The sequence below is a fragment of the Clarias gariepinus genome, chromosome 6, assembly GCF_024256425.1.
Source record: "Clarias gariepinus isolate MV-2021 ecotype Netherlands chromosome 6, CGAR_prim_01v2, whole genome shotgun sequence".
In the NCBI taxonomy this organism is placed as follows: domain Eukaryota; kingdom Metazoa; phylum Chordata; class Actinopteri; order Siluriformes; family Clariidae; genus Clarias; species Clarias gariepinus.
In genome coordinates this window covers 1,943,022-1,960,252 of record NC_071105.1, presented here as the reverse complement: position 1 = coordinate 1,960,252, position 17,231 = coordinate 1,943,022, and the positions used below count along the sequence as shown (strand labels likewise).

The following is a 17,231-nucleotide window of genomic DNA, read 5'->3' as shown; positions in this document are numbered from 1 at the left end:
CAAACGAGCATTGAGTTGATGTCTCTGTATATGTATGTTATGTGTGATTGTAAAAATGTATATACTGACCATTTTGTACTTCCCCTTTTTTTTCAATTTAGTTTGTTCTGAGGAGGCGGGGCTTAAACTATAAAAGAGAGCCCCAAACCAGTATGCTGGGGTCAGTTTACCTGGTAAGCGAGCGTGCAACTGTGGTGCCGTGAGCAATTCTTTAACAAAAATTTGTGTGTACATATATTTGTTTGTTTTGTTTTTGTACAGTGTTTTTTGTTACTTTGTAAGCTTTGGTCCTTTTTCTACTGGGACTGTTACTCTCGAGCACTGTAAATAACTCATTACTTTTTTACTTAACATCTCTGCGAGCATAGCCATAATTTTGGATTAATTTTTTCCCTCTTTTTTGTGTCGATGAACCCTCTGTCTGACATTGGGCCGCAAAGACCCGTTGTCTCACAAGCAGATAAAGGAATTTATAAAAAGTGGCCATTGTGTGCATGTGACAAAAATATCACAAATTCGTAAATGTGTCTTGTATGGAAGGGTTGCAAGAAAAAAGTTACTCCTCAAGAAAGGCCACATGTTGTCACCGCTGAGCTTTTTATTAACATTGAATTATTTAGCCACAATACCAAACCATAGATCTGGTGGAAATCCAATACACCTCACCCTCCAAATATCAATTTCTACAGTAAAGCATGGAGGTGATAATATCAGGTTATGGGGATTTTTCTCTGCAGCAGGGACTGGAGCACTTGTGGGGATAAAAGGAAAATGGTTGGAAAAATAATGTTAATTCTTAAATAACGTTTGTTTGGCCTCTACAAAGAAAGATGTCAATGGGAAGAAGGTTTACATTCCAACATGACAATGACCCAAAGCAACAGCAACTGACCACACTGTGGTTGAAGGAAAAAATCGGTGCATGGCCTAATCCGAGGCCAGATGCCAACCATATTAAAAATCTGTGGAATGACTTGAAGACTGCAGTCCACAAACAGTAACCACCAAATGTAACTTAATTTAAGTAGTTTTGCAGACAAGAGTGGGCAAGTATTGTAAAGTCTAGATGTTTAAAGATTGTGTGTCATTGAGAAGGTGATTAATCTTTACCTGATTTAGTTTACAAGTCATTTTTAGAAGGTTCTGATCCTTTATTATTATATATAAAAAAATTTTTGACCGGTTGGCGTTATATCTTTCACTTGGATGATAAAGATGCACTGAGTAAATATTGCTTTAAAAGTGGGCACCTCTGAGTTGCCCACTAATATATATATATATATATATGTGTGTGTGTGTGTGTGTGTTTGTGTGTGCACCCATACCGAATTAACAAATTTCTTTCCTTGATCAATGGGAATTCTTTTTGGAACCTTAAACTGGTAAGCAAAATGAAGGATGCACGCTGCAACTTCTTCTGCTCGTTTTGAGCTGTAAGCTGTAAGCTTGTGACCATTTAGTCAAATAATCAACCATCACACAAACGTACTTGCACCTACTCTTGGTGACAGTCAGTGGCTCAAATGCCCACCAACTCAAATGGGTGTGTAACCTAAAAAGAAAAGTTTTGTGACTTTCATATCATATGCAGGTTTTATAAGAACAATTATACAACAGATTGGCAATAAATACAATTTATAAATAAATGCTAAAATACAGAGTGTACTCCACTTCTTGTTTAATAATTCGTTGTGCAGCCTGACAGGGTAAACATTCGGACACCTGTATTAAACAAATATAATCAATTTGTTTATCAGCATTAAACAAATAAGAGTTATAGTTGTAATTAATGTGTAACTAATGTTGTAATGTGAAAGTTCAGAGTCAAAATGTGTTGAAGAGATTTCTTAAAAGTAATAAAAACAATTTTCTTTGGATATTTACCCATTTGTTCATGTCATCAGTCATACCAGGCCAAAAAAACCTTTCTGCAATTGCAGCTCTTGTTTTTTTTTTACCTGTGTGTGCTCTCATTGGACTTGAATGAACGTCTTTAAAAATTGAACTGGCTTCTTCAGCTCCACAAACCACTTTGGCTTTATTTTCACCCTTAGCGCCAACTAACTTGTATAACTCGTCTCCTGTCATAAAATTAATAAATGTTTAGTGCCACCTTACTGGAGTAAGACACACAATGCTCTGTAATTAACTAATTCTGTAAGCATAAATTTAAAAACAAACATGTTTTATTTAGCAAACGGCAAGCAAGTGCGCAAGCACTAAAGACAGTGCACAATTACTGCTGAGGTTAATTCTGACAACGGAAATATAAGAAACAAATATGTAGAAAATTCAAACCAATTAAACAGAAAGGTTAAAAGACATCCATTGTTACTACTACATCTTTTTTTAATTTTTGCTAACACCATGTTAATTAGCCATGCTGCACCATGCTAAACCGACGATGTGAGTTGAACTTACCTTCAAGAAGAAAGCGTAAAGATGTACGTTTCAACTCCCTTTTTTCTGACTTTAAAAACCTCTTAGGGTATTTATTATGGCTTTTATAGGCCACAATGTTTTTATAAAGTGTGGGATCCATTGCAGCTCTTTATTATTTTTGTTCCACTCGTAAGCTATTAGAAAAGCTCCACTTTGGCTACGTCATCTACCTCGGGCCTTAATTGGTTACTAGATTGGCTCAGTGATGAATATAATATATAAAATATAAGTTGGGGGGGGGGGGGGGGTTGTTGTACAGCTGTTTACCCTGAAAAGTGTCCTAGCAGCATATAAACTCAGCTACATAAACACAGGGCATATGCCAGTAAGTGCTGCAGGTTTTTGTTTGTGACCTTTTCCTCATCAGTTAGACAGGAGTGAGGGGGGCACTTTGTGGCTGCTTCAGTTACCCTCTACATAGATATTGCACAGAGGGGAGTGTATTTCTGTTCTCTTCATCCTAGTTTAATTTCATCTGAAGAAATTATAGTAAGTTTTGGAAAGTCTGAGTTCATCTTCCTAGCCAGGGTTGGTTAGGGGTAGGGGAGCATCATGGCAGGATTGGTGTAATTTTTATTATCCTTTAAGTCGTGCTGCATAAGAGATGAGTAGTGACAAATTCGTTACTTTTAATAACGTGATGTTTGATTGGATATTATATCATTTCCAAGTTTGATAGTGTTGATTTTAGAGTGCATTATACGTGCAATACGAAAAGGAAGTAAATAAACACGTAGCAATGCAAAGAGGACAGAGCTGCGAAATATTTAAGCAATATAAATTCAACAAAGTGTGATCATAATGGTTGTTGTTGCTGCTGTTAAGGTAATTGGTTCCATCGTGTTACTGAACGCAACTTTCCCTACAAAACCAAGCGTAGGGAAAGAAAAACACTCGCTAATAGGTTTAAAAGAAAAGGGGGCGGCGGCTTTTCTTTGACAATAGCGATTGCATAATGAGGGGCAATCCGTGGCAGGCGGGGGCGTTTTAGGGCATAACACCGGCATGTAAAACATGAGCCTTGCAGTGAAGCGTAAGTGTGTGGAGACGGCGTGGGAAGAGAAAAAGCTCTGTGATCAAAGCCGACATGGGCTGGAGAAACTTGAGTTGGCTGGTGAAAGCAGCGCGAGCTCGGCGAGGCGTGAGGATAAATCGTGGTCATAGAACAGCCCAGGGTCGAAGCTGGAGAGACAAGAGAAAGTCTGAGACCCAAGCTTATAGTCGGTAACAGGTAAGAGGTCGATAACGTGAAATTTCCAAAAGGATTGGGGTCCAAAACGAGAGACGAAAGCGTAGTCAATAAAACATAGCATGGTCGGTATCTGGCAGGCTGAGACGAGAAAAACACTGGAATATAAACTGGTGATGTGGTGGTGTCAGAGCGTGTTTTATATAGGTATGAGAGATAATCAGTTATAGCATACAGATGTGTGGAGAGCGGAGAGTGAGGTGGTGAAATGAAATAAAAGAAGTGGTTGGGAACATGGAACTAGGGTTACCACTTTTAATACAAAAAAATAAGGGACGCATACTGCAGCGGGGGTTACGTCCCTTGGGGGCCAAGACCACAGTGATCACAGGCCCAATGGCATGCCAGTGGTGGTAAATCACAACAATGTTTTCAGAAATGTATGAACACTTGGACATTAAAATAAACTAATAATAAAATAGTCTTTTACTGAAATGCAGTCAGTCTTTCTCTTTTACAACTCAACAAACTCCTCTAATGATAATCGTAGCTGAACACATAGGCATAGCTGACAATAATTAACATAGGCCAAAATGAGTCAAACAAAGTGTGACAGTAACCACAAAAACAGGCTTTGGATGACCTTGTGATATGTGAACCACATTTTAATAACCTTAAATATAAACTTCCACATCTTCCGGAGCTTCCTCAGTTGGCTTCACTGAGCTTTAACAAAGATCTGATCTGTCTGGGAGACTCTTCTCTGAGGCTGATGAAAAGGACCTGAGAGCGGTCCAGGTTTGCAAAAGACGTAAGATGGCTGAATTGAGAGACAGCCACATTGTTGAAACATGTCGTAGAATCTCATGGAACTCCACATCACAAAACTGGCAAAAGTCTTTAGGGGATTCCCTTTGTTTGGCAGATGTGGAAAAGTGGCCATAGACCTGCAGCACAACATTTTCCACATTTACAGTAAGGTGGTCGAGAGCATGCTTCACTGTGTTGAGCACAATATGGGCATGGGAGTTCCCTTGCAGCAGATCATTTTCTTTAGGTTAGTGACAGAGATTCCAAAATTAACATTAGTATTGTCTGCATTATATGCAGTAACTTGACTTAATGATAAGCCAAATTTATCAAGGGATTGGTTTATAAAACCTATAATACCAGCAGCGGACTCATCTGCATTTTCTCCAAAATCAAGCATTTTATTACAGATCCCCGTTTCTGGCCTGAAGTATTAACTCTACTGCTAGGGGAAACATCTTCTTGTTCCTTTTATTTGATGCATCTATCTGTATAAAGAATGGGAGGGGTTTGTCTGACTTTAAGACGTCTACAGTACAACATCAGCCACTGCTTTTGAAGCAAGGACAACCTTGGCCATTGCTTCAGGCTTTGTTCTCCCGACAGACATTTTCTTTTTTACGATTTTGGAGTCATGCAGAATCTTTTGGTTGAGCTTGTTTCCACAGTCAGCACTGATATAGCTGATGTTGTGTTTAACAGTGTGGTACACCTGCGTCAACTCAGCTGCTGTAACTTAGATGAGATGAGGAAATACTAATGAACCTAATTTTAAAGAAACATGGAAACAGCACTTACATAAACTAGCTACAAACATTAACTAGTAAAGTTTTTATCAAGACTATTTCTAATTTAAAAATATGGAAAGTTGCAATTTACTAGTTTATTTTTCTTTACATGGGCATTAGGTTGTTTATTAATGTATTAAATTTAATGTAATCAATCAATCGTGTAATAAATTGATGCTTATGTGTCAGACTTAACCTTAAAAATGCAATCATAATATTGAAATGTGGTCCACTTACGTTATTTATCAATCAATCAATCAATCAATCAATCAATCAATCAATCAATCAATCAATCAATCAAAATTGTTGATAAAAATGACACTGTCATTACCATGTCTGCTTCGGGAGAGACTTGGGGTACGAAGAACTGTCTGACTATGCCTTGATTTTTGTGAGCTCTGTCATTGCGGGAATGCTGCTCTCTAGGCATGTTGTCGCACGTTTGACAGACCACCATGAGCCACAGAGAAGTTGGCTTGATAACAATTTCTGCTAACACTCTGCAGCCAAGTATTTGTTTCCTTCCCTGCGGTATTTTTGCAGCCGTTTGCGTTTAAGCTCTGAAACTTTAAGACACTGGGGTTTACCTGGAGAAGCATCTGCCATTTTTTAAATATTACTCTCTGCCAACACTTTGCAGACTCTGCTTAAAAGACTTGCCCTCCTCACTGGACAGTTAAAAAAGACTAATTAAACTAACAGTGACATCAAGTATTACCCACTCAAAAGTAGGAAAGGAGCGATCTTCATAAAATGCATATGAGATGATTTGCATGAGACGCTGCTTTAAAAAACTGATTAAAAAAACACAGGACAAAACCCGTCCCCTATTGATTCAAAACGAGACGCGTAATTTCATTCTCAAATACGGGACGATTTCATATTTTAAAGGATGGGTGGCAACCCTACATGGAACAGAAGTGCTCAGGTGATCATGGCTGGGCTGTGGCTCGGCGTAGCATGACCCCAAAATCAATATCACAGCATCAATCAGAAAGTGGTTATGGATGCCACATGAAAATAATCGATTTAATACACACATAATAGAAAATGATTCATATTATTAATATTGATTATTGATATTAATATTATTATTATTATATATAATATTAATAATATTTCATCCACTGGGGCAGCAGCATCAGAATCAGTGACTCTAAGAAACTCGATAAATACAGTAGGAAGGCTAGCTCAATACTGGGCACTTCCCTGGAATGTATGGAGCTGGGTTGTGGAGAAAAGGATGTTACACAAACTGTTAACTGATTATACACTTCCTGTGACGTAGCTTCCTGTTCTCGTATTGTTACTGCGAAAGTTTCTTGTTTGTTTGTATTAGCGTTTTAAATTATACTGTTTTTTCTGTTTATACTAAATAACAATATTAACTAGTTTTACGTTCTAATACTAGTGGACTTTTTGCCTCTTTCCATTTTTTGCATGTGTAATGCGAGTGTCTACTCATCTAAGAACAACAAACGTAATCCATCATCAAAGAATTAAAACTCCAACACAGAGGTACGTTATCATGTCTGCCATTCAGCTTGTTCAGTCTGTAGAGTGCAGGATGTTTAGACATTCTTCCTCCGTAACTATTATCACAACTTGATTTGTGATAGGTGTGTGTTAGTTAGTGGTGCAAGATATTAGGGTTAGAGCAGTGTATCCAAACTTTAGAGAGGGTTAGAGAGCGCGAGAGCAGTGTTATTCCCGTAGCTGAAAGTCTGGGTCCTGCAGGTGGAGATAGGCATTAGAGCCCTCACAGCGGGGCGAGTGGATGACGACTTGGCGGCATACTTGTTCAGCCAAAGCCAACGCTAAGACTAGCCCACCAGAGCACACCTCCTCTGCGCTTCATATGTCCACGCTACGCTTCATTCTGGAAAAGATAGTAGCACAGCAACCAGTGCCAGTGATACAGACCCCTGACTGTCTGACTCATCCTGGTGTCCTGCTTTTGCTTGGAGATCTCATCACTTCGATGCCCCGTGTGGTCTGCCCGGGATGCGTGTGGTGACTGGGGACAGTTTCACTTTTCCACGAAGACGGTCCTGTCCTCAGCTAATGCAGACAGCTGTTCTCTGAAGACTTGTTACTTCAGTCGCTTGATAGGTCAGGACTGGAGTTTTCTACAGTCTACCTGAGCCTCCAAGAATGAAATGGACTCAATTTTAATTTAAACACATCTCCTGTTATACTGAATTTCCAGTCTCACACAATATGATTCAAATTCAAATTTTATTTGTCACATACACAGTCATACACAGTATGATATGCAGTAAAATGCTTAGACAACTGCTCGTGACCTTAAAATAAAAGACTATGAATAGGAAATAAATATGAAAAATAAAATAAAAGGTAAATTCAACTAGAAAAGAATAAAATAAAATATAAAATTAAAGTTACTAAAATAAAATAACTTTACAACAAAAAAAACACAATATAGAAAATATATGAAGAAATATAGAACAATAAGAACAGCTGTACAAAGTAGGTATAGATCTATGTCATCTCATTTATGATGCGAATCAATCCCTGCTATCCGTTTTACCCAAATGAGGATGGGTTCCCTGTTAAGTCTGGTTCCTCCCAAGGTTTCTTCCTATTGCCATTTAGAGAGTTTTTCCTTGCCATTGTTGCCATCGTCCTTGTCTTGCTCATTAGGGACAATCGTATCATTTTAATTCATACACATTTACATCTCCTACAAACCTAAATAATTATTTTGTTTGGTTCATTTTTTTATTACTTGCTGGGGGACCGTTATGTGCATTTTAATTTCCACCTGTATATACAATCATCATGCATGCGTACATGGAAGCAGTATTTTCATATTCATATATTATTTAATTGAATTTTTCTACCCTGTTAGCTTAAATTGTTAACACTGTTCATTAATGCACCTTAATTATAATTGCAATTCTTGCAGTCCTTGTTTGCTGCTTAAATGTTGTATATTTTGTGAATCTCTCTCTCTCTCTCTCTCTCTCTCTCTCTCTCTCTCTATCTATCATCTATCAAATGTACTTAGGTTTCACAAATTACTGTCAACTCTCTTTAGAGGTAAGAGTAGGGCAGATTATTCCTTCAATTATTTCTGTACATTTTATTATCTCCTCCACAAAAGCAAAAGACTCTCATCTTCTCTGCAGTTTTGCTTTTTTTTTAAAAAAGTCATTTTGATCAAATTTTGATACTATGCAGCTCTATAATAGGGACTTGAGACTTGCATCTATAATTTATGTCTATGTGAATAAATCAGCTGTTGCTGATTTCACCACAGTTTAAAGCTACAAAAACCTGTCAAAACTATAACACCGAATATAATTTGTAGCCTGCTTTGCAGCTCTCAGCGTTGTAAACTGAGAGACATCACATGCGTTTCCCAGGAGCAGTCCTACCTCTTGTCCAAATCCGGAGCAGTTTGTCACAGTCACAACATATAGTTTACAGCAAATTGGATCAATGAAAAGAGAGTTGTTTTGTTGCTGGAAAAACCTTTTTAATTCAAGGCACTGTTAAAGATCATGAAAAGTTTTAATGCTTTAAAAAAACATGGTTATATATTAGGTTTAAAATTAAACAATAACCTGAGGTAGTTTCCAACTGTGAAATGTAACTATATTTTTCTATTTAATTTAGCAGAATGTTTATGTTACTGTATGTAAAATGTTTTCTATATTTAGTTGACATGAAATGATGACTCACCAAACATGAGGTTTATTAAAGTGCTTACCAAGTAGGTAATTAAGTTGTTAAATATTGTGATTACATTACAATATGCAATCTTCATACATATTTATGAAGATATTTCTCACAATGTGCCATTATTATGTCATAGGTCAATGACAATGTAAAATTTGTTAGATTTGCCACAGTAATAAAAAAACAGACTTGTATATTAAAACATCTTATTATAACGGATTATAAAACATGTCCAGGTTATATAAACACCACTAATTAAATAAAATTGTTTAATTTATGCATTTTATTTAATTAATAGTGATTAATAAATGAATCTTATTTAATTAATAGTGATTAATGAGTGAATCATATTGAAGTTAATGATCCATGAGTACCAGAATTACCCTTTACAATAAAAAAATGTTTCATGTTAGTTATTAATACAATTAAGTTGTATTATTCATATACATGTTCATATTTATCTGTGTTACCTGGCAGGTGTCCGTGCCTCCTTTTTGTAAATAACCGGCACAGACCATATTTGGGGTAATGGATCCAAATCCCAGTAGTAAATTACAAACATTTGTGTCCACAGTGGGCACCATAGCCTCCTGCAGCACACCAGGAGATGACAGTTGCACTACACACACAAAACACACATAAATACAAACATATCTTTAAATTACAATTCAATATAACCCAGTCTATATTCCGATTTCAGGTTTCTGAAAAACAATCAGTCTCAAGCCCTTAGTCCTGCCCAGTAAGGAGCTTTGAGTCAACAGAAAAAGGAATGCCTGGCAGGATGTTCTAAAATAGCTGTAATTACTTCACACTAATTACTGTCTTATATATCACCGATTAGCAACCAAACAATGAGCACCTCTAATTCTCCATGTATATGATGTTGCAAACAAAACACCTCTCTGATTAAAATTTGCCCAAGTATGTAGATTTAGTTTTATAGATTTAGTTCTATCTATAACTAATAGATTTAGTTTTTTTTTAGATTTAGAGACCTGTGTGTGTGTGTGTGTGTGTGTGTGTGTGTGTGTGTGTGTGTGTGTGTGTGTGTGTGTATTTTACCTCCACTCGCAGTGTTCCCCCAGCCTGTAATCCAGCAGTTGGTGCCAGCTGAAAATGTGCTGCCTTGCCCGGCCAGACACACTGGAGTGATGTAGCTGTTGAAGGGTACCGAGGAGTTCAGAAGGAGAAGCGCAATGTCGTTGTTAAGGGTTGCACTGTTGTAGTCAGGGTGAATGACCACATCTGTAACACCTCTTACAGTTTGATTGGGATTAGAGCCAGACAGAGTCTGTTTCCCCAAATACACAGTCAGGCCAGACATGCTAATGCTGAAATGATAAAGCACCGAGACACATGTTAATATGCAGTACTGTGCAAAAGTCTTAGGCACCATATTATATGCAGTACCGATTTTGTTATGCATGTTTATCATGTCTGCATAATTATATTTATCTTCTTCCCCCTCTCTGAAAGCTTCCAAACAAACTGACCTGTTAACACAATGTGCTGCTGTCAGGATATACTTGTCGTTGATGAGGATCCACCACAGAAATGACCGCCGTAGGCGGGACTCTGTAAACTAACTTCCTATGGCCAGGCCCCAGCTGAGGCATTCTGTCCACCCACAATACGGCTAATAATCATTCAATAACATGATAATAATAATCAAAAGTAAAAAAAAATATTGTCCTTTTTGCTGTTTATGTCACCATTTAATAATTATTTAATTATCAATAATTAAAGCTGCTCAAATCGCGCGTGCTTTCACTTTAAGAAATGCAGTGTTTAATCAAGTATATGTTGCCTCTCTTTATGAAACGATATGAGTTAGTGTCGGCTCATATCAAGAGCATTCTGATCAAAGAGGAGATTAGAAGGAGAAAAGTAAAAGTGTCTACAAACAACATAGCACAATGCATGTTTGTAAATGGCCGAAATGTGGTTGTGAATAAATCCTTTAGTGAATTTAAAATGTTCGTGTGAACCCGCGGCGCGCGTGCGCTCTTTCACTTTGCCGAGTTTTGATGTCAGATGAACGCGCAGACATTTTGAGATTCAGATGGAAACCTGAGTGTCAGAGGGAGGAAAGGAGAGAATGAGTTGTGTGTCATCTGCATAACAATGTATGTAGATCCCCTTCATGTTACCTCATATGACCTATCTTCTAGGTAAGAAGCAAACCATTGCCACGCTGTTCCACAAATTCCAAGGCTTGTGAGAATAGATAATAAAATCTTGTGATTCACCATGTCAAATGCAGCTGACAGGTCCAGGAGGATGAGGATGGATGACAGTTTAGCAGATCTAGCAGCATGGAGCTTCTCAGTGACTGACAGAAAGGCATAGAGATGAAAAGGATGTGCAGCAGGTTAGAGTGATTAAAGATAGAGATGGAAATATACTGACAGATGCCAGGAGAGTAATAGCAAGATGGAAGGAGTACTTTAAAAAGTTGATGAATAAGGAAAATGAAGAGTAGAAGATGTGACTGTTGTGGAACAGGAAGTAGCAAATATTAGTAAAAGTGAGGTGAGAAGGGCGTTGAAGAGGATGAAGAGTGAAAGGCTGTTGGTCCTGATGACATACCTGTGGAGGTATGGAAGTGCGTGGGAGAGGTGGCAGTAGAGTTTCTGACTAGTTTGTTTAACAAGATCTTGGAGAGTGAAAGAATTTCAGAGGAATGGAGGAGAAGTGTATTGGTGCCGATTTTTAAGAACAAGGGAGATGTGCAGAGCTGTGGCAATTACAGGTATGAGGTAAGGGCAGAGTTGAGCATTTGTTAGCAGCAATATGGTTTTATGCCTAGAAAGAGTACATTAGATGCAGTATTTGCTTTAAGAATGCTGATGGAGAAGTACAGAAAAGGTAATAAAGAGTTGCATTGTGTCTTTGTAAATCTATAGAAAGCGTACAACAGGGTGCCGAGAGAGTAGCTGTGGTGTTGAGGAAGTCTGGTGTGGCAGAGAAGTATGTTAGAGTGGTGCAGGACATGTATGAGAGCTTTAAGACCGTCGTGAGATGTGCTGTAGGTCTGACAGGAGTCTCCATGGACTATGATGTTTGCAGATGACATTGTGCTTTGTAGCGAGAGCAGGGAACAGGTCGAGCACAATTAGAGGAGAGGTGGAGGTATGCTCTGGAAAGCAGAGAAATGAAGGTTAGCCGCAACAAGACGGAATACGTGTGTGTGAATGAGAAAAACCCAAAAGGAACAGTGAGGCTTCAGGGAGCAGAGGTAAAGAAGGTGCAGGACTTGGGGTCAATGGTCCAGAGCAATGGAGAGTGTGGAAAGGAGGGGAAGAGGTAGGTACAGGCAGGTTGTAATGGGTGGAGAAATGTGTCAGGTGTGTTGTGCGATAAAAGATTATCAGCGAGAATGAAAGGAAAGGTGTACAGGACAGTGGTGAGACCAGCGATGCTCTGCGGCTTAGAGACAGTGGCGCTGAAGAAAAGACAGGAGGCAGAGTTGGAGATAGCAGAGCTGAAGATGTTGAGGTTGGATAGAATTAAGAATAAGTTAATCAGAGGGACAACCCATGTTACATGTTTTGGAGACAAAGTCAGAGAAGAGATTGTAAATATATCGGAAGAAGGATGCTGAGGTTGAAACTGCCAGGCAGGAGGTCTAGAGGAAGATCAAAAGGTGATTTATGGATGCAGTGAGAGAGGACATGAAGTTAGTTAGTGTAAAAGAAGAGGATGCAGAGGATAGGGTTAGATAAAGGCAGATGATTCCCTGTGGAGACCCCTGAAGGGGAACAGCCGAAAGACAAAGAAGAAGATTTTCAAGTGACTATAAAAAAGTGACTATATTTTTATATTTACTTCAGCAGGATGTTTATTTTGTGTAAAATGTTTTGTACATATTTAATCCACATGAAATGATGACAAACATGGGGTTTATTTAGGTGCTTGCTGTTTAATTATGTAAGTAGATAATTAATGTGATTACATTAAAATATGTAATCTTCAGTACATACAAGATATTTATCACAATGTGCCATTACTACATCAAAGGTGAATAACAATAACTATGTAAAAGAACTTTGCTAGATTTTTCCCAGTAAAAAAATACAAAATTGTACATTAAAACATATACAGATTGTGTGGCATCAATGCTTTAATTCTCGCTGATCCATAAGTACTGCAACAGGTTAACCCACTTTGTTAGAACCTGGCAAGACACAAGAACACATTTTAACAAAGATTTAGTGACTCACTATCAGTCAATGACTCAGGTCGTGAGAATATTTTGATTATATTTTTATATATCATGAGTAAATAATCTCTTACATGACAAATCCAGGTGTATTTTGTATGATGATGGTAGAAATCCAGGATTGGTACTGGGACACCAGGGTGTACACACCAGGTTTGTAGGGCAGAGCACAGTCTATACCCCAGCTGGTGATACCGGTCTGAATCCAGGCTGCACCTTGCTTAATCACCAAGGGACCTCCAGAATCGCCCTTTACAATAAAAAAATCATTTGTTTTATTTTTGTTAATAATACAACTAAGTTGTGTTATTTAGAAACATATTCATATTTATCTGTGTTACCTGGCAGGTGTCCGTGCCTCCTTTTTGTAAATATCCAGCACAGACCATGTTTGGGGTAATGGATCCAAATCCCAGTAGCAAATTACAAACACTTGTGTCCACAGTGGGCACCATAGCCTCCTGCAGCACACCAGGAGATGACAGTTGCACTACACACACAAAACACACATAAATACTAACATATTTTTAAAAGGTATTTATTAAAACACAATTTATACCCTCATTTCAGACAGATCTTAAACATGCAGTTGCAAGGATAGTTACATAATAGACAACAGATATGTATTTACAATTATATATACATATATAATAGATATATTTCATAGAATGAAATGAAAAGCAATCATACACAGCCATTCACAAGCCTTTATCCCTGCCTAGTGCCTAGCTTTGTGAGTCAGAAGATAAAGGAATGCTTGGCAGTATGTCCTAAAATAGCTGTAATTACTTTACTTTAATTGCTGTCTTTTGACAGCATCTTTACTTCTCCTGGAACATGTATATGATGCTGCAAATACAGTAAAACACCTCTGTGGTAGAAATTTGCCTAATAAATATGAGTATATTCAGTTGTGTGATCCACAGACACCCCTGTGTGTGTGTGTGTGTGTGTGTGTGTGTGTGTGTGTGTGTGTGTGTGTGTGTGTATTTTACCTCCACTTGCAGTGTTCCCCCATCCTGTGATCCAGCAGTTGGTGCCAGCTGAAAATGTGCTGCCTTGCCCGGCCAGACACACTGGAGTGATGTAGCTGTTGAAGGGTACCGAGGAGTTCAGAAGGAGAAGGGCAATGTCGTTGTTAAGGGTTGCACTGTTGTAGTCAGGGTGAATGACCACTTTTGTAACACCTCTTACAATTTGATTGGGATTAGAGCCGGACAGAGTCTGTTTCCCCAAATGCACAGTCAGGCCAGACATGGAAATGCTGAAAGGATAAAGAACAAAAGACACATGTTTATATTGTATATATTTTATTTTTACCCCTTTGGAAAGCTTTCAAACAAACTAACCTGTTAACACAATGTGCTGCTGTCAGAATATACTTGTCGTTGATGAGGGATCCACCACAGAAATGACCGCCGTAAGCGGGACTCTGTAAACTAACTTGCCATGGCCAGGCCCCAACTGTGGCATTCTGTCCACCCACAATACGGCTGTTAAAAGGTGCCTGACCACAAACTGAGGAAAAATAAAAATCAAAGATTTAAATGCCATTGTTAACTTTTATCTCAATCTAGCTGAGCGGAACAAAGATAATTTTGTGCCTGGTAGTAATTAAGTTTGAGAGAAGTACCTACCATTGAGCTGTGAAAAGGAACCTGAAATGAGAAAAAGAACATGTTTAACAAAATACAATATTCAGACTTTACACCGGAGATATGCAATTATTGATCAGTGTGCAATATTATAAAATAAAATACAACAATATGTAACAATAAGTAAAAGGACAAACTAGATTAAGTGTTATTTTATATACTGCTGAATACTCAAATACCTTACCTTCCAAGTACAAGACCAGAACCACAATCACACACTGAAATTTCAGCATATTTGCTTTCAGGCCTGTCTTTAGAGTATCTGTGAAAGTAAACAGGTGTAGTTGTCCTCTTCCAACGCTCTCTCTCTCTCTCTCTTATATCTACCCAGCACTGGTGCAACTACCAATGGTATTAGTCAAACCTGTTGCGTGACTGGAATGCTTTCGGGAAATAACCATATTACTTAACCAATTATATAATCCAGCCAAATTACATTCTAGGTCATAAAGAAAACAAGCATGCAATGTATTTTTTTATAGTAAAGTAGTAATCATAAGCTTGGTATGGAAAAAACATCCCATCCTTATTTGGGTCATAACAGACAGAAATTATGTAACACCATGTGTGTTATGCAGGTAAAAGTTCAATATAACAGAAGTTCTTTAAACTAACATGAAGTCCAGTTCAGCATAGGGACGAGTCAGCAGGTGCAGAAGGCAGATGGGGACTGAATCACTGGAGCTCAGGGGCAGTATGTGTAGCTCCAACCATCATAAAGCAAAATCCAGCTGGAGCTGGTCCTTTCTTTGGATGCCCAAGGATACTCACAGGGTTGGCCTTTGTCTACTGAAGCTGGCACAATCTCTAGATGCCTCGGGATGGGTAGAAAAATAAAGAACAGATGGAAAGAATTGGCGAAGTTGCCATTCAGGATGGATGTACTGGATTATGAGGTTATGGGATAAATTACGTGTATGCCAGATTAAAGAGATGCATCTTGAGATGCGTCTTGGGTCTATTTTTTAACTGTTACAGAGGTTGAGGTTTAGAATTTAAGGTGTTAACTTGAATTCAACCTCAATTCAATTCAGCATCTGTGTGATGTCCTGCACTCAAAAAAATGAACATGGCTACCTGTTACATGTACTAAAATGTAATATGTGTTTTGTACATAATAATTTCATGTTTCCAAGGTGAACATGAATAAATTATGTTGTATTTACATGAAATTCAACAACTTAACATGTATTAGATTTAATCATGTTGAGATAAACCAAAGAGATCTTGTCACTATGAAAACCGGAAATAGCAAAACCGGAAATATCGCGAGAAGAGAACACAGCGTGTTGAGAAGACAAAACGTTTGGCGGGCGTGTGGAAAAGGTAAGCAGGAATTAATTCCCGTCTTTCTAAATAGAAACCAAATACTGAACATAAATGTCACCTTCTGTTTAGCGATGTTTAGTCACGTTATTTTGGTTTAAGCTATTTCTTGTATTTTTAATCACACTTAAAATACCGACGGTTATATGCGCGTGCTTAATCTGTGGTTCGGTTCTGGTTTCGGTCTGTTCTCATGAGTTGTGAAGCGAGAGGAAGAAAGTATAAATATTGTTCATTTGATAAATTATCATGAATTTTAATTGAATCTATCTCTGTATTTTTTCACAGGAGTTTGTGAGTGAAAGTGTCCTGTCTGCATCTGACTTCAGGAGTTTCCTGACCAACCGTCTCTAACGGTCATATTTAAAAGTCATAACGGACAGTTATAAAGTACAAAACTTTCTGTTGGTGTTAATTTTTTTTCCTATGATTAATATTTATTTGTGGTGTTTTATGTTTTGTACATCTTTTTAAATTGAGACTTCATTTGTAAGTTGCTGCTGGTGTAAAATAAAAATCTCAGTTTTATCCCGTTTGTCTTATGCTTCTTTCCTTCACAGAATTCTGTTGACCAGGGCTTGAAATTTAAATTTACTTGAGTTTTATCAACTAAATTTACAACTGAAAAATGTGTTGTACCAACGCTATTCATTTATGTGAACAGAATTAAATTATGTTGGACGCAGCTGTAGTAAGTAAGTTAAATGAACCTAATAAAATTAATTTGACTGTACCTAAAAACATTAAGTTGGGCCAACAAAATTGCTTAATGTTGAAAGAAAGCCATTAAATCAGGTGGAAATTCTTTCCATAATTTAATTATGTTCATTCAACAAGTTATTTTTTTGAGTGTGAAAGAACAAGTTTCACCAAGTTTGAGGCCCCACATAACAACATATACAAGCTGTTTGGGCAGCACAAGGGGAACTAGATAATGTTTAGTGTTATGACTGTTTAGTGTAGAATATTGGCACTTTAAGCTGAGCAAAAGTTGACAAGCAGTATTATTAATTTACTTTCACTCAAGTATTATATTTAAACGTTTTAAAACCAATTGCTGATTTGTCTAATCACTACTTGTTATGCTCAGA

The 17,231-nt window shown here is 37.7% G+C and overlaps 1 protein-coding gene and 1 pseudogene across 1 annotated transcript; both read right to left on the bottom strand.

Moving 5' to 3' along the window:
- Window positions 1-3,518: 3,518 nt before the first annotated feature.
- LOC128526366 (serine protease 27-like) lies at window positions 3,519-10,584 on the bottom strand (annotated as a pseudogene).
- Window positions 10,585-12,824: 2,240 nt separating this feature from the next.
- On the bottom strand, window positions 12,825-15,095 carry LOC128526482 (serine protease 27-like). Its single transcript, XM_053498374.1, has 7 exons — window positions 14,999-15,095; window positions 14,797-14,817; window positions 14,509-14,677; window positions 14,155-14,423; window positions 13,501-13,649; window positions 13,234-13,409; window positions 12,825-13,114 (listed from the first exon to the last, which is right to left on the bottom strand). The coding sequence occupies exons 1-7, from the start codon at window positions 15,045-15,047 to the stop codon at window positions 13,108-13,110; spliced, it is 840 nt and encodes a 279-aa protein (XP_053354349.1). The 5' UTR covers window positions 15,048-15,095; the 3' UTR covers window positions 12,825-13,107.
- Window positions 15,096-17,231: the final 2,136 nt, after the last annotated feature.